General features: G+C 31.6%; 1 protein-coding gene across 2 annotated transcripts in view; it reads right to left on the bottom strand.

The window, feature by feature from the left end:
- Positions 1 to 20,716, bottom strand: part of Klhl1 (kelch like family member 1) — a 392,360-nt gene extending 371,644 nt beyond the window's left edge. For both annotated transcript variants that reach the window (XM_077792806.1, XM_077792803.1), the window contains exon 1: positions 20,220 to 20,716. In XM_077792806.1, coding sequence (XP_077648932.1) covers positions 20,220 to 20,716 — 497 coding nt within the window. The remainder of the gene's footprint in view (positions 1 to 20,219) is intronic.
- Positions 20,717 to 21,595: the final 879 nt, after the last annotated feature.

A 21,595-nucleotide genomic window follows, 5' to 3' on the forward strand; every position in this document is an offset into this window, starting at 1 on the left:
TTTCTGAAGGAAACAGCGTGAAGAGGAAAATCAGTTGCCAAATTACCTAATCTGAGTGAATTCAAAACCTAACTTGACTCATTTAAGCAAGAATCAGCTAAATAAGACTACTCCACTTGAAATTACTAGCTTTTGTGCAAAGTGATATTGTGAAATCTAGAGTTGCAATAATGCTACTGATATAAGAACTCTGAAGAGTTGTCCTGTTATAGTACTTCAAAACTATAAAATTAATTTGAATAGTGTCTAGTGCATGTTTTATGTTTTGTTCTTTTCTTTCTTTTTTTACTTTCAATTTTTAATTGATGACAGATCATTGTGGAGAACGTTGTCAGGGTATTTAGTAACATCTGTTATGTATTGCAAGGTTATTTGCTTTAATAATAAAGTTATATAAAAATTCTCTTCCAAATTACACCTAATATTGTTAAAGCCTAGATAAAACTCTGTCCAATTGGGAAAATTCTCATACTACATGAACTTGCCATTTATTTTCACTAACTCTGGCATTTATGGATCCTACTACCATCATTGCTAGCTCAACTATTAGGGTGTAGTGTCTCAAAGTTTGTAAATGATTCAGATACTGTGCCCTGATTATCTCAGTAAATATGCATGTGAGGTGGGCAAGGCAAACTCAAGAGTCTTATGTAATTTGTGAAGACACAGATTTAGAGAAACTTAGACCGACAGAGTAAAGTATCAATACTATCTTCTAATTCTCCTGGTTCCATAAAATTGTCCTGAATGATTTACATGTGTATTCTTTGTAAAAGGACAAATTTCACTTGAAATATAGGCACTGACCTCTTATTGTCTTATTTATGCATGATATTAATGTAAGATATTAAGCAGTTCAAATTTCATGAGGTAGACAGTTAATTTACTATCAAAATTTTCTAAGTTTTTATAAATTTTTATATTTAACAAAATTAGAACTAAAGAAATATTTTATTTATCAATTTTAATAGCTTTGTCTATAAAATATCTTGAACATTATTAATTGATAATGCAATATTTTTAATTTTAAAATAGATGAGATTGCCTTCCAGAGATATAACCTTTAAAATATTATCAATAAGTAGAGGTTTTAGAGTTAGTACACTTAAAATTGAGAATAATTAATAAGAAAAAGTATTTCACAGAGAATATATTACCATCTTAGAGTATCTTTATTTTCTTAACTATTATTTATTTTGCATTATAATTCTAACTACTTATCTCTCATCACATTTTTTCAAGGGACTATGTAGCTTCAATGGGAATACATAACCACTAGATGGCAATATTATTCTTCTTCAACACATATAAGTCTTCACCTAATTTTGACACTGATTACAGCATTGTACTTAATGTCAATATTTAATAAATTAACTTTTTGGAACTTCTTTTTAAATTCAGAATGTAAAAGTTTAATATCAAATACATTTCACTGTAACATTTCAAGAATACAGAAGACAATTGTAACCTTCAAGTAACCTTCATGTAAAAATGTCATTTGACTTAAAGTTCTTTTTTTTCCCCTCAGATATACATATGTATGTGGAGCTTTTTTTATATTTCTTTTTCACTTCACATGTATGAATATTTTTTTCTATAAGGTAATCCAGTCACACAATATCTTATTAATTGCTTTATATATTAAATGCTACTGTTATTTGAACCATTCTACACAGATTAAAATATATTCATTGTTTTTCTATCTCCATACATTCTACAAAGCAGATATGAAATAATTTTTGTAATTCTATTGATGAGCAACAATGAGTTCCTATTTTTTTTCTGTAAGATACATTCTCAAAATTTGTATTCTTGAATTAGAAGACTTACAATTTTTTTCATACCAATAAATATTGTTCCTTTGTTTTCCCCAGAAAATTAGAGCAATTTAAGTCTCTACAAGCAATGAGATATTTCTGACTTTTTTTTTATAACCCCAGGTAGTGTAACTATATAAAGTCAAGCCACATACTTGGTTCATAAGAATGAAGTGTCATGATATAATATTTACTTTAGAAACATTACTTACTTAAGAGATATTTTCTCATCATAAATCCCACAAAAATTTGTTTTCCAGTTTATTATATATTTTGAAAAAATGTATAAGGCATACCAATTTTTATGTTCAAATTTATCAATAGATTTTTTTCCTAAAATTTTCCCTTGAATTCAGTTTTTTAAAAAAGGAAAACTTTTATTCCCATTGATCATTTAAGTTGGCATAAATGTTGAGCCAGAGGTCTGTTATCTCCTGTATGGAGAGCCAATTATATCAATGCCACTTACAAAAAAACAAAGAAACAAACAAACAAAAACAAACAAACAAAAACAAAAAAACTTACTTCCTGTTTCATTGAAATGCCCCTGGAATACATTAGGTTTTCCTTTATATTTTTATATATTTCTGGAGTTACCTTGGTTGGTTCACTACCTTTTGATCTTATTGCTTTTACGATGCTGCTTAATTACAATAATTCTATAGAAAAGTATATTTTCTAATTGCTAGAGATGTCAAACCGTTTTTTGTGTTTTTATTGACTATTTTATTTCTTCTTTTTAGAAGTGCCTGTTTAGTTTCTTTACCCATTTACTGGTTGGGTTGTTGTTGTTGTTATTATTTTGGTGTTAATTTTTCTCTTTGTCCTGAAAATTAACACCCTGAGGTGCAGGTTTCGAAGATTTTCTCCCATTCTGTAGGCTCTCTCTTCACATTCTTGATTGTTTCCTTTGCTGTGAAAAAGTTTTATAGTTTGATGCTGTTCCATTTATTAAATTTTTTTCTTTATTTGTTGCACATTAGGAGTTTTGTTAAGGAAGTCTGCTCCTGATCTGACATGTTGGAATGTCTGGCCAACATTTTCTTCTAGTAGGTGCATGGTTTCTGATCTAATTACTACATCTTTGAATAACTGAATTGAAACAACATTGAGATTTCATCTCACCCCACCTAGAATGTCAATTATGAAGAACACTATTAATAATAAACATTGGCAAAGATGTGGGGAAAAGGTACACATACATTGTTGGGGGGACTGCACATTGGTGCAACCACACTGAAAAGCAGTATGGAGACTCCTTAGAAAACTAGGAATTGAACCACCATTTGACACAGTTATTCCATCCTTCAGTATATGTACAAAAGATTTAAAATGAACGTACTACAGTGACATATACACATCAATGTTTATATCTGCACAAGTCACAACAGCTAAGCTATGAAGCCAAATTAGTTGTCCTTTTGACGGAAGAATGGATAAAGACATTGTGGTATATATACACAATGGAGTACAACAAAGAAGCCATGAATAAAAATGACTTCATGACATTTTCCAGTAAGTGGATGATCTGGAGACTATCATGCTAAGTGAAATAAGTCAATCCCTCCCCCCTTCCCCAAAAACCCCACCAAAGGTCGATTATTTTCTCTTATATGTGGAAATAGACCCACAATAAAGTGGGGTGGGGGAGAGATTAAGTGGCCTAGAGAAAGGGGAATGAAGGGAAGGGAAAAGGGATAGGAAAAGAAAGGAGTGAAATGAATCTGACATAATTTTCCATATGAATATACCACAGTGAATCTTGCTATCATGAACACCCACAAGACTGAAATCCTAATTGGAACAGAGTAAGATATATTACATGCTTGTATACTTATATTAAAATAGACTCTACTGTCATGTATAACTAAAAACAATCAGTAAAATTAAAAAGAAGTGTTCATCCAATAAATCCATAAATGAATTTTTTAAAAAAGGAAATTATAATACAAAATAAAACAAAAAAGGTATCATTTCCATTCTTGGATTTGCTAGGATATTTAATTACCATGTTTACTTTAGAATAAATGTGACAATTCTGTAACAATTTTAATGTACATTTTAATGTTCATTATATCCTCAATTAGAAATATATTTTATCTCTGTAATTACTTATTAGTTTGAAACTTTTACTATAACTTTATGAATCTCATTTAAAATCTCATAAAATATTTTTATTATTCCAAGGTATTTCGTATTTTTTGTGTTTTTTTTTATTGTTAGATAGTGAATGGGGTATTTGTTCCACATAGATATTTCTAAGTGCCTGTTAATGGTATAAGGAAATCTAACAATGAAATGATATCCCAATTCTTCATTGTTTCTCTTCTTTCCTCAGATTTCAACATTATTTCCCATTATTCTGGGAATATAATTTCAAATAATGCTTAATTTTTATTTCAATACTTAGAATATTAGTTCATTTTTTATTTTATTAAATATCCACAATTATAATAGATATCACCATACTGTGTGTGTGTGTACACTCTGAAAATTTTATACACAAAAAATCTATAACTTTTGTAGTTTCCTTCAATTCCTGTGTTCTTTTTGCTTTGTTTTCTTTTAGTAATATTTGGTGAAAATCCTTTACCACCATATGACACAGTTATACCATATTCAGTGTATATCCTAAGAAATTAAAGTCATCATATTATAGGGAGACATGCATACCCACATTTATATCAGCACAGTTCACGATAGCCGAAGCATAGAAAAAGCCTAGGTGACCTCAAGTGATGAATGGATAAGAGATACATGAAATATTTTTTTTTAAATGGGGTTTTATTTTGTTATAAAGTAGAATGAAGTTATGAAATGTAAGAGCGCTATGTTAAACAAATTAAACCAATCTCAAAAAATCAAAGGTTTCATGTTTTATTTAATATGTTGAAGCTAGAGTAAAAGAAAAGGGGGGAGAAATAAGGGGAGATAAATCTTATAAAAATAGAAGGGGGAACAGTAAAACAAGAGGACCTAGGAGTGGAAAAAGGAGAGGAAAAGGGAGGTAGTAGTGAGCAAATTGATTTGATTATACTGTTATATTGTGAGGATGCATGATTATGTAAAATAGAATCACACTATTATGTATAATTAAAATGAACAAATAAAAAATGTAAAAATAAACTGTTTCCATTTTTAAAATATTTAATAATTTTGATTTTTTTGTTTCATATCTACTGATGTAATTAAAAATAATTTTATCTGATAGGGTTAATTTTGTGTATTGATATTGGGTTGAGAAAAAAGCATATTTAAGTATAGAAGTATTCAATATTTTAATATGTTGCTAGATAGTTAATATATGTTAGAATTTTTATAAATCTATATAATTTATTTAATGATATTTTGTGATTAATTTGTTATTTTAAAAAGCATTAATATTATAATTCAGAATGGTTACAATTGAAATCATTTAAATATCACAGGAATTTTCTCTTTTTTAAAGTTAAACAGAGATATATAACTTGGGCCATGTACTTTACATATTTGTGTATTACTTATACTATCTATTAACAATTTATAAAACTATGAAAGTCTATACTTTCTCCCTTTATTGTGGATGTATTTGATAATATACACTTATTTCATTAGAAAGCAATGCACTTGGAAGTTTGTTGACACGTTGTTTACATAATATTCTCTATTTGCATAGTTTTATTTATATGTGGCTCTGTAGATCTACTTATTTATAAAATACATTTTCTTCATTTCTATCAGGACTGCCAGAGTTTTACATATTTTTAAATGACCAGGTTGTTAGGCATATTTTCCTGTCATTGTTTTTGTATTTGTAAATGGACAGAATGCCTTTATTTATTTTTTTGTGGTGCTAAGGATCAAACTCAGTGCCTCACACATGCTTGGCAAGCATTCTGCCACTGAGCTACAGCCCCAGACTTCCTATATCATTATTTTTGAAAACATTTTTATCAATTTCATTTTTAGACTCTTTGGGTATTTTCTTTTCTAATTTTTTATTTCTCTCTCTCTCTTTTTGTTAAAATGCAGGAAGTCATTGTTTTCTATATCTCTTTTTATTACTTGAAAATTTTTAAAGAAATATATATATATATATATATATATATATATATACATTTACACATGATATTTTTTATATGTGTACATTGTGGAATGGTTAAAAAAACTATTTCATATATGCATTATCTAATTTTGTGGTGAGAATAGTACTCATTTACTTATTTTCAAGTACCACAATATGTTTATTATAAACTGCAGTCACCATGCTATACAATAGATCTCTTGAACCTATTCTCTGAGATTTTGTGTCCTTTGATGAACATCCTTCAATTTCTTCAAAGCATCTTATAGTCACCATTTTACTCTGTTTTCTGAGATCAGCTTTTTTATTCCACATATAAGTGTTTTTATGTTCCTCACTTATTTCACTTTGCATAATGTTCTTTGGTTCATCCATGTTGTTACATGAAAGATTTCTTCTAGATAAAGGGTAAATAATAGCATACCATTATGTATATGTACTACATTTTCTTTATCCATTTACCCCCAGTGGATACCGTGGTTCATTCCATACTGCGTACACTGTGAATAATGCTTCAGGAACCCTGGAGTGCAGGTATATCATGTGTATCATAATTTCATACCCTCTAGATATGTACCTAACAGTGGGATTGCTGAATGATATGTATATTTTAAGTCTTTGTAGAGCATCCACACAATTTTCTATAATGATTGTCAAATTTATATTCACAATGACAGTTTCTGGGGATCCCTTTTCTCTAGATCCTTAGCAGTACTTGTTACCTTTAGTCATTTTGGTAATAGCTGTTATGGCTTGGGTAAGAGGTGTGTCCCCAAAGCTACTGTGTTAATGCAAGAAGTATGGAGGTAAAATGATTGTATTGTTAGAGCTGTAACCTTATCAATCAATTCTAGTTTAAATGTACCGACTAGGTGGTAACTGTAGGCAAGTGGTGCATTGTTATAGTTTGGATGTGAAGTGTCCCCCAAAATCTCATCTGTGAGACAATGCAAGAAGGTTCAGAGGAGAAATGATTGGGTCATAAGAGCTTTAATACTCCTCTAAGTTATTCTTGTTAGCACAGTGACACAAAATTGGCTAAAACAATAAATTCTTACAGGTATGAACTAAAGTCTCATTGTGGTAGTTATTTTTTCTTAAATTCTTAATTCTGCAATTAGCTGTAAACTAATTGCACAGTTTAAATTTAAAGCATTCTTTTTTCTGTTAATTTAAATTACTATAATCTATATATAATTCAATATATTGATTATGTAAAATAGCATATCTATTAATTTATTTTTACAGAAGAGATTTAATTGTTAAAATCTTTGAATTATTAAGATTTAGTTTGTTAGATCATAAATATAAAAAGTCATTTGTCAAATACTTTCAATTTTTTATGTTAAAATAATTTTCTATTTGACCTAGTACACTAGTTGACCTTTTTAAAAGTTGGTTTGGTAACTACATATACTACTGAACATATGGATGATATTGAAATAATCATTTCACTTCTCAATCTGCTTCTTTTAAAAATTCTGAAGTATTTTGAATGTTTTTTGTGGTGTTATCATTTTATTCTTATGTCACAAGAAGTTTTCACCTTAAAAATTAATATTAACCAAAGTACCAAAGTTAATATGACATATCTTTAATTTGCACAGTAAACCCTTTTTGATATAAAGGCCCTTTATATTTTTTCAATATAATTAACATTGTTTTGGTTACATATACTCCAAATATTTCTATAAATATAAATAGATATCATGCATAATATTATATATATATATATATGTTGTATATTATATACATTCATCCATATTGTATTTGTGACTTTCTTTGATGTCTTGCCTTTTTATAGTGACAAAATAACTGCTAGCATTTAATAACAACTATATTTGATTGTCTTTACTTATTATTTTTCTTTTTCAGATTATTTTGGATGTTGCATTTGGGTAGAAACAAATATACTTTCTTACAGTGATCTAAGATTGTATTGTACTTTATCCCTATGTAACATGTATAAATTAAAATGGAAAAATTAATATATAGTATACCAGCTGTTATAAAATCATCTAAAAACTCAGTGTTCATCTGAAATCTGACCATGATCTTAAATCCCAGAATTTGTAAGTAGAAATATTTTTGTAATGGGGCTTTAAGGATTTTAGATATTTCTTATTGAACATTTAAGATTTGCCCACATTTTTCTAAATTGCCATTTGATAATAACAAAATAAAGCTCTGATACTTTGCAGCAACCTTCTTTACAAATATTAACTGCCAGAGTTATTTATCTAAAAATCCAAAGTCCAAATAATTGCCAACATTTATTCATTTAGTTGTTTATCTGCACATTTTAATGAAATATATGTTTTAAAAGGAAAAGTTATACTTTACCTCTCAATAAAAGATAACTGAAATCAGTAACAAATGATAAGAGGAATCCTACCTGACATTGTGACAAGGCTTTTATTTGCCAGAGGTAAACATGTTAATGTGGCAGGCATCCTTGGGTACAGTGATGACTTTTCATCACCTCCCCTTCTCTTTTGCTAGGTTTTACACCAATTTAATTCTCCAACCTAGTGCATAATGAATAAATCCAAAGGAAATTTAAACCTACACCCATATATTTTTCTCTAAAGAAATAGAAATAGGAATTATTTAATTCATGTGTTGATATTCACATAGACAATTATAGGAGTATGTTTTAATATTGAAAAAATATTTTGAAGTAGAATTATGACAGTCCATAAATATTTCCATTATTGTCAACTTCCCTGAGACCCAAGGACTAAGCTTTTGTATGACCTTCTTGGTTTCTAATCACCTTTTTTTTAAGGCGTTTATTATTATGTTTTTAAGTGCGGTGCTGAGGATCAAACCTAGTGCCTCATGTGTGCTAGCTGAGCGCACATAACTCTGGAGCCATAATTCCAGCACTCTAATCACCTTTCTTTTAAAATAAATAATGTGTTGAATGTTTCAGAGGTATTGTAATCTATTGACAGTTATTTATTATCCCAAATTAATATATTATAAAAGCATATGTATAAATAAATATTTAACAGCTTAATAATTATATATTATATATATTTATAAATATATATTTATAAATTCTATTTACTGAAACTCATTCAAGATGTAACTCTTCCAACCAGAAGTGATTTTTTTCATTTCTTGGGTTTCCCAGATCCATCTTTCTCCTAATACTGTGATGAAAGGTTATTATTTTAGCACAGTGTGCTATAATCACAATTCTCTTCAAGGTCAGTTAAAGAGTTTGGACATGTGCAGACACAAAAATATTTATGATCAGAAGGGCCCTCATGCTTACTTCTATGTTCTACTGCCTCTAAATACTGAATTTTTTTCAAAAAGAAGCAATGAGTTTTAGTTTTGTTTTGAACTCCACAGATGTCATAGCTGGTCCTAAGCCTATTCAAAATGACAACACATACCCTCTTTAACATTTGCAAAAATATCTCAACTACTTGGTGAGATATGTGGTTATAATGAAGCCCTCTAAAGAGGCCTTGAATAATAGATCCATCTATACCAATTTTTCATCACTGACTTTACCTTTCTAATCATACTTGTGCTCCTTAATCTAAGCATCTTTGACCATCACACAAACTGTAAGCTTTGTTTTTCATTCTGTTATTTCCTAAATTAATTTATATAAAGCTTTATATTTTTAACTTAGTTGATTTGTTGAGATTGTCAGTCTGAAAGTTGCATTGTCCCATTTAAAAGTTCTTCATACATAATACTATCTCACTTGTAACCTTTCCATGGGTAGGATATTCCTATTCTCCTCTCTATGACTATACTATAAACCTATTTTTATGATCAGGAAAAAAAAATCATTTTTGTTTTGAAGACTCAAGTGACTTGTTTGTGTAATGCACCTCACATTGCTATCAGTTTGCATTCTAATCCATCAAAGACATCAACACTCCTTTAATTCCAACTATAATCCTGGGCATATTCAATCTTTGATAGACAACTCATCAAAAAATATATTTTGCTCTCAGTTTCTAGAATGCCATATCATCCCAATGTCAATCTCATTTCCACAAATTTTTGCTGGTTTATTTGTTTTTAGAGGGGAAAGTAGTAGTAGGGATCAAATCCAGGACAGGTATTCTACAGGTACTCTATCACTGAGCAATACCACAAGTCCTGTAATGACCACGTATTTTATGTTTTCAATGTCCAGGTCTGGTATTTTTTTTCTGAACTGGGGGATAATACCCAGAGGTGATTTATGACTGATTTGCATCCCTAGTCCTTTTATTTTCTATTTTGACAAAGGGTTTCAATAACTTGCTAAGACTGGCCTATAATTTGAGATCCTCCTGCCCCAGTCTTCCAAGTCCCTAAGATTACAAATGTGCATCACTGCACCCAGCTTTCCATGTCTATTCTTCATGTGGAATCTTAAATCTCAACTCACTTTCTAAATACAGTTTCCTAAATTTTTATTTCTATTATTTCTTTACTCTAGTCCAGCTATTCTGCCTGAACAATATAAATGTATGTCAGTTATCAGCTTCAGATTGTATAAAATCAAACTGTTTCCTACCTTCCAATCTCTTGCATTGTTCTCTTCATAGAACAACAATAACAACCAAACAACAAGAAGGAAAAATCTCATTTTCATATCCAAACTTGTAGGAACCCTTTCACTTCTCCCTTTTTTACAAATAATCCTTTAATTAATTGAAAATATTTGTTTTCTTTTTATGTTTACTGTTGTTGTTTTGGTACCAGGAATTTAACCCATGAGTACTTAACCACTAAGCCACACACCCAGCCCCTTTTTATTTTGTGATAGGTTCTCACTAGTTTACTTAAGGACTCACTAAGTTGCTGAGGCTGGCTTTGAAATTGCCAACCTCTTGCCTCGCCTCGTCCTCCCAAGTCGCTGGGATCAATTGTGGTATTTTATTTTCCAAAGTCTTTTTTCTACTCCTTTTTAAAATAATAGTTCCTCATTAAGACTCTTATCTAAACATTTTAATGTGCTTTTTAAATTCAGTTTCAACACCTTTCTTTTCTCTTGTCCATCTTCCATGCTATAACAGAAAGATTGACCAAAGTTAGAGTTTCATCAGGAACATCATTGTTTCATCCTTATTGTAAGTAAAATCTAAAGTCCTTAATAAGATCAAGAAGGCCCCTCCTTGTTCGAATATGATTTAGTCAGCAAGCCAAACTCCTGATTTTTACACATGTTCATGCTAATATACTTGACAGTTTTTCCACTTCTTAATAACTGAACATATTTAGATTGAACTGAATTTCATTAAGTCCCTTATGGAGACTTCCTCTACTTTGAACATCTCCTTTGATATGTATATTTTGGTATATCACAAGTTTAATTTCTGTAAATAATTACCTGTTAATTTTTTAGTACAAAATTTTCACTCTGAACCTTTACTGGACCTTCTTGTATCCCAGTAGCCTGGCATATTTGTCTTGGAAAAGAGAAAGAAACCAGTTAAAAATAGTTTTCACTAAGTGAAAGAATATTTAGTGTTTCCTTGGGGTATATTTGTCCCACCATATAACTAAAGTGTTTAGAATAGATTTGAATTCAAACCTTAAATAGCTAAAGTACAGCTCAATTCATGTGGTTATGCTAGCAAGCAAGTAGAATCAATGATAGAGCCATAGTCATTTTTAATGGTAACAAGATAGAAAGAATTTTAAAATGATGCATTTTTTGTGTCTTTCTATCATATTCCAGTAGAAAAAAAGATTAAGAACAATCCATATGACTAAATGGTGACATTTTCCTAAACAGGCAGATTTTACTCTAGAATTATAAATTTTCTAATTATTAAGCAAGTTTTCTTTCTATCATATCCTGCAACTGTATGACAACATATTAGAATAAAGCAAACAATATTATTATCATAAAAATACAAACTACAAAGAATTATTGATATTTATACATTATATATTTTAAATTTGTGTCATTATAATTTTTTTCCAGAATTTATTGATGAATATGAAGTAACTTTTCATACTTAGACTAAATTTTGTATGAACTACATGAAATGTGAGAGGACATAGGATAAGAACCGATATAAGTCAGTCTTCAATGTGAGTTAAAAGTCCAAAATGTGCATCTATTTTGTAAAAACAACAACAAAAAATACATTCAGAAAAGATTTTAACTTGTGTTTTGAGAGCTTCTATAGGAATACATGTTCAACTTTACAGTGGAAAGAATTCTTCCATTAAAAAATCAGTTTAAAAACCACAGGCTATTCAAAAGTCATTAGAATAATTAAATCTAAATATTTTATAACCATTAAGACAAAATGATAGAGTGAAAAATGAACTCTTTCTCTCTGTAGGAAAATTTTTATTTAGTAGTGTTTCCAAGTCCTCTGATAAAACACTAAGAGGAGTCAGCATTGGATAGCACAGCTCATTCATTTCTGAGCCATGAGGTAAAGCTCATGGCAGTATCCCTGCTCCCCAGATGCACTGCCAGCATTGGCAATGAAAATAAAAGGTAGAGATCCCTTGTGGTTATGTGGCAAAGCCTTCTCCTCTTGCTGTGCAGAGCTTCTTATGTAAAACTATTCTGCCTTCTCTTCTTTCTCATCAGCTGCCAAGAGGAAGGCACAGAAAACTCAAGGCACATATTTTAGCATCAGGTTCTGCAAGGCGAATGCCAGCGGCTGACTTCTTGGATTGTACATCAAATTCAAGAAGTGTTTGACTTCAATATATGATGTGAAGTAAGTTAGAATTAAACTTTTATTCAAAGCATAGATAATCAATACATAGATAACATATTTTTAGAAACAAATAGAACTATTTCATTTGAGTCAAATTGATCATCGACATAGAATTGAAGAAATAAAACTATCTGACTTAAAGTGGATGAATGCTATGGAAGAAATACTCCATCCAGTGAGCTTTTGCCTCACTATAATATTTTTTTCTCACTCAATCTTAGTGTTGAATAATGTTTATTCTTTTTATGGTAGAATATTATTTTACTACATAACTAGTAACAAAATATGTTCCAATACTGATACAACATTATCTTAATTAATATAGCTTCATAACAAGTCTGAAAATCAGGATTGTTAGTCCTTAAATTAGGTTATCTTTTTCAAAATGGTTTGGTTTATTCCAGATCCTTCAAATGTGTGTGTGTGTGGGGGGTGGATTTTTAGGATAATCTTGTCAATTTGTACCAAAAATGGCTTATACAGACTTTCTGGGGGGAATTATTAGAACTATAAATCAACTGGAGGATACTTGACAACTTAATTATAGTGAGTTTTCTGATTCATGAATATGGTATAACTGTCACTCTTTGAGACTCCAATTTCTTGCCACTTGGTTTTGTTATTTTCAATCTATGAGTCTTCATATCCTGTGTACTATATATTCCTAAGTTCTTCTTATTGTATTAATACTATTACCATTCCATTAAAAATTCCCTGGACAATTATGTCTGAAAATAAATTTATTTCTTCATTTCTATGTACGTGATCAATTTGTCTATAAATGAAATAGTTCTATTTGGTTGTTTCTAAAATATATGCTTTTCATTTATCTTTGTTTTACGGAGCTTACTATATCTTGAATGTAATGCTGAGTAGAAGTGGTGAAAGAATACATCTTCATCTTTTTCCTGACCTTAGAAGGAACACCCTTATTTTTTCAACCTGATAATCTAGCGATAAGAACTGAATAGATTCCCTTTGTTGGACAGAGACTCTTTGGTTTGAGAAGTACTTTGCTATTAATATGTCGACCCTGACTTTCTTTGTTTAATATTAGCAAGTCAAATAATTTTATTCTTTTACTTTTAATCAGCTTTGTATATTTAAATTTAAATTACATTTTCTGTAAACAGTGTAATGGTTAGGCTTTAATTGCCCAATCTGATATTATCTGTATTTTAATTGTGGAGGTGCAGACTGCTACATTTACTATAGGTACTGGTTAAGAGTCAGATTGTCATTTGTGCTATGTGTTTTCTATTTGTTGCATCTTTTCGTTGTTATCATTTCTTCTCTTTTTTAGATTAATTGAATGATTTTTACAGAATCATTTTCCCTGTCCTCTTTCTTGATTTATTAAATACTTATCACTTTTTAAATTTTAGTGATTACTTTAGGATTTATAACATATCCTTAGACTACCTTTAAGTGATGTATCAATACACATTTACTTTAAAACACTATACATTGATTTCTCTCCTCCAAATCTGAATTCTGTTATTACCACATATTTATTTCATGCATGTGGTTAAAGTCTAATACCATAGTCTTCTTTTTCAGATCATTTTTTAAAATCACTATTTCTGTTAGGATCTGTTAGTTAAAATGATCAGCTTTACAGGTGTTATATTCAAAATTCATTTCACCTAGGGTCTTAAGATCATAGCACATTATTCACTCTGGTCAATCCTACATTAATTATGTTATGAATCCAAAATTAATTATATTATGAGTCTTCCGGACTTAAATAAGAAAAAATATTATGAGTTTTTTTAAACCATACTATTGCTTTGTGTGGTGTTCTTAATTCTTTTGTATATTTATTGTGTGTCATATCATTTTCATTGTGTCTGGATTCTTTCTTTTGACATTTCTTATAGAACTTACCTGTTGCTAATGAATTATTTCAAAAATTCTATATCTAGAAAATATTTTATTCTCAGTTTGAAAAATATCTTCAGTGTGTACACAATTCTAAATGGACAGTTCTACTCCTGTAAAGGTTCTACTTCACTGTCGTCTCATTTATTACTGTCAATTAGGAATGGTCCATCATCCTTATCTCTCTAAATATAACATACTTTTTTGTGAATAATCTTATAATATTTTCTCATTCACCTAAAAATGAGAAAGAACAATTTATAATTAATATTAATTCCATCTTCATTGTTATTGAATAATTTCAGATCATTTCTTAAAATCACTATTTCTATTAGGATCTATTAGTTCAATGATCTGCTTTACAGATGTTACATTCAAAATTCATTTCTCTTAGGGTCCTAAAATCATAGCACATCATTCTCTTGGGACAATTGTACAATAACCAAGCTTTCTTTAACATTTCTATAAGCCTATTTTCATATCCTGTCCCCAAATCACTAAAATTAGGAGGCATCAAACCCATTTAGTGCGTCATTCAATATTTGAATTTCAAGATCTTCAAACCATGTTTAATTATGCTCAAATCATCTGTGTCTTCATCAGTTTTTTCTTCAAAGATTTAAATAATGTACCTTAAATTTAAAAAAGATCAGTTAATTATTATTTAATAAACAAATATGTAAATTCCAGGGCATTTGCTTTGTACAATGACTACAAAAATACCTAAAATTATTTTAGATGGTATGATAAATCAATAATGTGATATATTGGTCAATAACTTGATACTGGTTTAACTGTTGCAAAACTTAATTAATAATATATAGATCAGTTTTCTGTACATTCTTTGAGAGTTCTTGTTCAAAGCCAAGGAAATTCAACTTGTAGCTCTTACAAACTTCTAGTCTACATAGACACAAATTATGGAAAAATAAATACAAAGTCTGAACAAAATTATATTTTGTGTTAATCAAATACTTATTTTGATTACATAGGGAGATTTTCTTTAATTTTCCTAAATAATTTAAGATAATACCTTAGGGTTACTAATAATAGAGTTTATAAAATATTCATTAGAAACATATATGAAAACTGGAATATTGTCCTTTAATCTGCATTTTTTGTTATAAATAAAGGTTTTAATTGTTTTTCATCTTATTGCTATATGATATTCACAAGTTTCTTACAGATAGACCTGGGGTTTGAATGCCTGCAAAACCAGCTTTGAGGTTCTATTTCTTTTTCCTTATACTCTTAGTTTGCCTAAAGCAAACTTGCTCAGAGGATACAGTGCCAAGAAATTGTGGAATTTGGGGGTAGAACACTATGAAATATTGATAAACTAATCTTAATTTATAAAATAATTTCTTTCCTAAGAAGATATCATTTCTTCTAGTTCTGTTTTATGTAATAGTAGTCTATTTATATAATACCCAAGTTACTATACCAAAGAGATTCATAATTGTATCAGGATAATAGAGCGTTATAAATTTTAGCTTACATAATATATTCAATATGCAATCTGGCAAAAATCATGTTATTAATCATGTTTTTAAATATTATTATGGCAAATATTTGTTCATTCAACAGTTTTCATTGAGTAATTACTTGCTCTATTGTTAGGGATAAGGTGAAGAGCAACAGATAGTCCTCTCTACTTGGCAATTTTACTTAGAGACAAATCAACATAGAAATTAACATGTGACATGAGCTTTAATAAGAGTTGAAGAAAAGGATAGAGAATTTACACTAAGAACATAAAACAGGAGATAAAATTTGTTTGGGGGATCAAGAAATAATTCCCTTAGAATGGTACAGTGTTTTTATTCAAGACATCTCCATGATGAATTGTGGTAAACTCAGGAAAGAGTTGGTTGAAGGAAGGGGAACCAGTGTATGAGGAGAAAAAGCAAATTTGTGAAGCCCAGGGGCAGTGAAAAATTGAATAGATGGGCAGAGTCTGGAATTTAGAGACCAGTGGGAATTTTGATGAGAAAGGGCCCACAGAGGAGAAGGGCCAAGATGTCTGTGGTACACATTGTGATCAGGGAATGTTCCATGGTGCATATTGTGATAAGGGAGTGGTAAACACTCTTTGGAGAGGGGAGCAAGGAAGTAGAACAATGATTCAGCTTTTCCTTTTATCATTTTCATTGATTTCTGTGCAGAGAATGAATTACAGGAGGCAAGATGGAGAATAGGTGGAAAAAATAACAGTTTTGCTAAAAAGTATGGTAACTTAGATTGGGTGCAAAAAATTGAGATGAAGAGATGTGGGATGACACAAAGGAGACTCTCTAAGTCAAATGGCAGGGTTTTATGGAATATTGAAATAGGGCAAAATAGGAGGTTGACAAATATGTTGCTTATACAACCTACTGCATGGAGCAGTATTCCCTGAGAGAGGATATTGAATAAGAATGGAAAGGAGATTAGAAACACAATTTTGTACACATTTCAGTGAAATAGTCCCTGTACATCTATCTGAGATGTCAGACAGAAAGGTGTAGGCATGAGGCCAGAGGTTGGGGGATGTGTAAGTTTAGATGCAAATCTGGAAATATAGTTTATGTTTAGCAACTAAAACCATGGAATCTGATAACTGTACTCTTCAGAATTTGAAATTGAAAATAGTAAACAGTTAAAACAGGAAACATCTTCTCTCACATCACTGTAAACTACAATAATTTAAATATTACTCTTTGGTTTCTTTATTGCATATGGTATTTTGGACAAAATATCCACCTTACACATATGAATATCCAGGGAATCACATACTTTCTAACCCAAGTTTGGAGAGGAAAGTAGAAAAAATAATACCATAAATCAGCAACCTAACTAAACATATTCTTATTCTATACAGTGATCAAGATAATAGAGTACAGATATTTGTTCATGATGGGATACTATAGTGGGGGTTGGTGTAGTGTAGGGTAGATGAGTTAAATGTTGCATTTTGGCAGTAAATTTGTTTATTTCTGTATTTCTGCTACATTTCTCCATGTGTAGTAAGACCTTTCTAGAATTCTGAGAGGGGGGCAGCTTTCTTCTGAGTTAACTCCATCTGTAGTTCGAACAACAAGTTTAAACAGCTTAGCTCCTCATTCTTGCTGGAACAATATTTCTAACTAGTGCAAGACCAAATGAATAAAAAGAAGGAACAAACCCCTTTTTGTATATAGGGATTAAATCATCAAGAAGTCAGAATAGATAAAAGAAAATACTAAATATTAAATATGTCATTTTGATGATATAATAATGATCTGTGTAATAAAAGTTATTATTATAAGATTTAGATATTGTTGTACACATTTTTCATCATAAGCACTATGTAGCTTTCCTAGATGTGTAGTCACAGAAAAAAAAGTTGAATTCACTTTTCTGGTTATTTTGCATACATTTGTGAATTACAAAAAATTTCCATACAGTATTTTACTTTGGAACTACTGTCTTTTCTGGGAAATGAACCCTCCTCTTACAATATATTAAATTGTTATTATTTTCCATACTTATAGATGCAGAATTCCATAAAGCACCATGATTCCAACAGTAAAGATTATTTGGGTTGGTACATGTGTTATTTTCAGAATTCTCATCACTTAAAAAAATTTGTGAATTAAAAACAATGAAATATATTCTAAAGTAAGCTAAGTCTAATCAATGTTTTGTTCCTAATTGAGCTACTAGTAATTTAGTTTTATATATTTAAATGTATTATAATCCATTAAATCAGTAATTCATTAGTATTTTTAAATCCTCCAACTCCTATGAAAGTCTTCATAAATTGTTGATGCCAAACATGCCTCACAGACTTACATGTGCTAACAGCAAACTATTTTTTAAATATGAAACATTAATATTCCTGGAAGGGCGGATATTTCCAGGTGATTTGAAGATTCAAAGTTTCATGTATCTGCATATGCACACACATATATTCATATGCACATATATAATGTTTAAAATATATACATAGATTTTATATACTTATAAAATCATCATATATACCTGTACACACACATATACATACAAACATACACATATATATGGTATTTTTTTTCCTGAGCTGACTCACAAAATATCACTGCTTTTAAAGCAGTAATTAGAAAATGTTTGACTAAATTAGTTTCCTTGAAAATATATAAGATGCATTGTTAAGTATTTATGAACAGTTTCCCTCTCCCCCAAATCACTTATATCTTTTCAACTGAAGACAATTTAAAAACCTAAAAAGTCTTCTTTTAACAATTCAAAAATTATAAGTATCAAGTGAATGGATAGGTTCATAATATTCATAGTATTCAGTTATAATTATTTTGAATAAACTTTGATTTAGATCTCCTATATATAGAAAACTTTGAACATACTTGAAAATTGAAAATTAAATTTCTTCTTTTAATATAATAATCTAATATTAAAGGTCTTACTATGACACTAAAATACATCACGATTCTTAAATTTAAAATAAAAATCCACATCATTCATAATAATACAATTATAGTTAAATTTTCTGTATCTCTAACATCACATTTGTCAGCATAAATAGTACCTACATATAGTATTTTGTTTCATATATTCTTTTAAAACTTGTTCAACTTTATAATACCCTGCTTCAATTAAATGAAATTTGGAAGTGTTTATATTTCTAATTTGTTCTTGATAGTTAATATTTTATAGCATATTCATTATCCCTTTGCTGTACTTTTTCTGTATTTCTTCTTTGATAATTTATTCTGATATCATATGAATCTAAATGCAAATCCTTTCATATCCTCATTATATGCACAAACTAGTAATGATATAGTGTAGAATAATAATGACTCAATTTATTAAAAATGTAAAAATCAAGAGTTTTATGTTGAAAAGATTTTCTATGTCTTCTAAGTAGCAGAACACTTATGAAGTACAATGTGAGAAATAAACTAGATATAAATGTTCATCTGCTTACTAGACATCCACACTTCTAATAGTAAGCGAGCAAATCACAGCAGCAGCATGCAAAATGGATCAGCAACAGTTTTAATTCTAAGACTTACTCTGAAAAAAGGCAAAAGCGAACACAAGTGGGCTGGGGGTCTGGTTGTGCAGCTCAGTGGTAGAGTGCTTGCCTGGCATGCACCTGGCACTGAGTTCCATTCCCAACATCTCCAACAACAATAACAAAAAAGTTAACAAAAAGTATAAAGACAAAAAGAGAAGTTGGCATAAGGAATAGTAACCCTGTCTGGGGGTGGAGCAGAAGTAAAATAATGCTATTGTCCATTGGCCTTGCTTTTTGTCCATCTCATTATTCCTGGAATACAGATTCAAACCACAGGGATCCTAGATAATAATGCTGATGCTAAGTCAGTTACTAAGTGAGTATATAAAATGCAGTTTGATGATGTTTAAGGCCAATTTAAGCTGACACCAGATAATGGGATGATTGATATAATGACAGAAGATGATGGAATAGCAATATAATACGAGAAGTAAAAGAATCATTCCACTTGGAGATTTGCCAAAATGCATGTGTATTCAATTTTTAGTTATGAATGAAAATTAGTAAAAGGAAAAAATATATAGTTACAGGTATGAACCAATAGAAATTAACGACCAAACTTTTAATGAGATTTTGACTTGGTTAATAAAAGTCAGGCTGAAATTTCACTCAAATTTTCAACCTGGAACGTTTTAGACTTACTAATTACAAGAGAATAAGAGGATAAATGAGTGGAAATTGGAATGTTCCAGATGCCCCGGGGGGACTTACTGTACCTGTGTCCACATCCTTCACCTGTTGCCTGGCTGGAGTTGGCTGGCTCCACTTTGAGCTCTTGCAGGACCAGCCCCTTTTCATGTGGTCCAGGAAAGTCCATGCCTGGCACCACCTCCTCCTCTAGGGACTCCACGTAGAAAAGAGTCCTGGCTGGCTGCTGGGTGCCTTGTCCAGGAGCCCCTTGCTGCAGCCTGGTAGCAACTGGGAGCAGGGTGCCATTCAGTGGATTGAAGGAAGAGGAGGAAGAGGATGGGGAGGATGATGAAGAGGAGGAAGAGGAAGGTTTCTTCCAGAAAGTGCTCACACTGCCCCTCTCTTGGCTTTTGAGCAGGCGGCTCTGACTGGGTCCCCAGTGCTCGAAGCTGCCGCTGCTGTCCTGTTGCAGGCAGCCGCCCCCCGCCGGGCTGCCTGGGGACGGCGAAGGATGGCTGAAGAGTTTCCAGCGGAGTCGCAGGATGTGCTTCACATCGAAGTCTTTTCTCCCAGAGCCTGACATGGTTTATGCAAGAAAGGCAAAAGGACCGCAGCTGGCGCAGAAGTAGGCTGACTAGCAGACAGGAGAGGACAGCAAAACCTGGGGGCGGAGGAGGAGAAGGCGAGATGCGCCCCCGTGCACCTCCGAAGCCAAACCAGTCCAAGCGGGATGCGTGTCCTGCCAAGACCGGAGAGCTGGCGGCAAAGCGGCTCAGCTCAGATCGGGTTCTGTGGTCCTGGGCGGGAGGGAACCACTGGTCGGACGCAGAGGCAGGAGTGGGACGGCAAGGGCTGAGAATCCGGGATATTCGCAGGGGGACCCAGTGGTTATGGCCAGGAGAAAAGACCCTGAGGCTGGAGATGCGCGAGAGAGGGAGGTCTGCGCGCTGGGAAGCTCGGGAGGTGGCCGCAGCTGGATACACCTCACTGGGGGACGCTCCTGGCAGAGCCTTAGTCCGGAAGGTGCCGGTGCTCCTGTCCTTGCAGCTCAGAGTTCAGTGCCTGGAAAGCGCAAAGAGAGAAAGAGCCCCAAGTCGCCAAGAAGCGCACCCCCAGCCTTCGCTGTGCACCTGCGCCCCTGTCCCTGGCCTCTCTTGGAGATTGTTCTGTTAGCTGGGTATCTATAAGAAAGTCAAATGCTTTCTTCAGTGCGAGAAGGTGTGATTTTTAGATAGTCAGTTTGTAAAAGAAAAAAAAATAAATAAATATGCCAGAAAAATATAGGGAGGCAAAGGGAAAAGCCCGCCGTGAAGCTGTCAAGGTCCTCACAGTACAATTTTCTCTCTGCCTCAGCGCCTCCTCCTCCCTCGTAAGTGACGCAGATGTGCACTGGGGCCTATACCGAGAGATGGAGGGAGGGAGGGAAGGCTTCAATCTTCTTTATGCAAGTGAGTCTGCTGCT

The sequence above is a fragment of the Urocitellus parryii genome, chromosome 2 (assembly GCF_045843805.1).
Source record: "Urocitellus parryii isolate mUroPar1 chromosome 2, mUroPar1.hap1, whole genome shotgun sequence".
In the NCBI taxonomy this organism is placed as follows: Eukaryota; Metazoa; Chordata; class Mammalia; order Rodentia; family Sciuridae; genus Urocitellus; species Urocitellus parryii.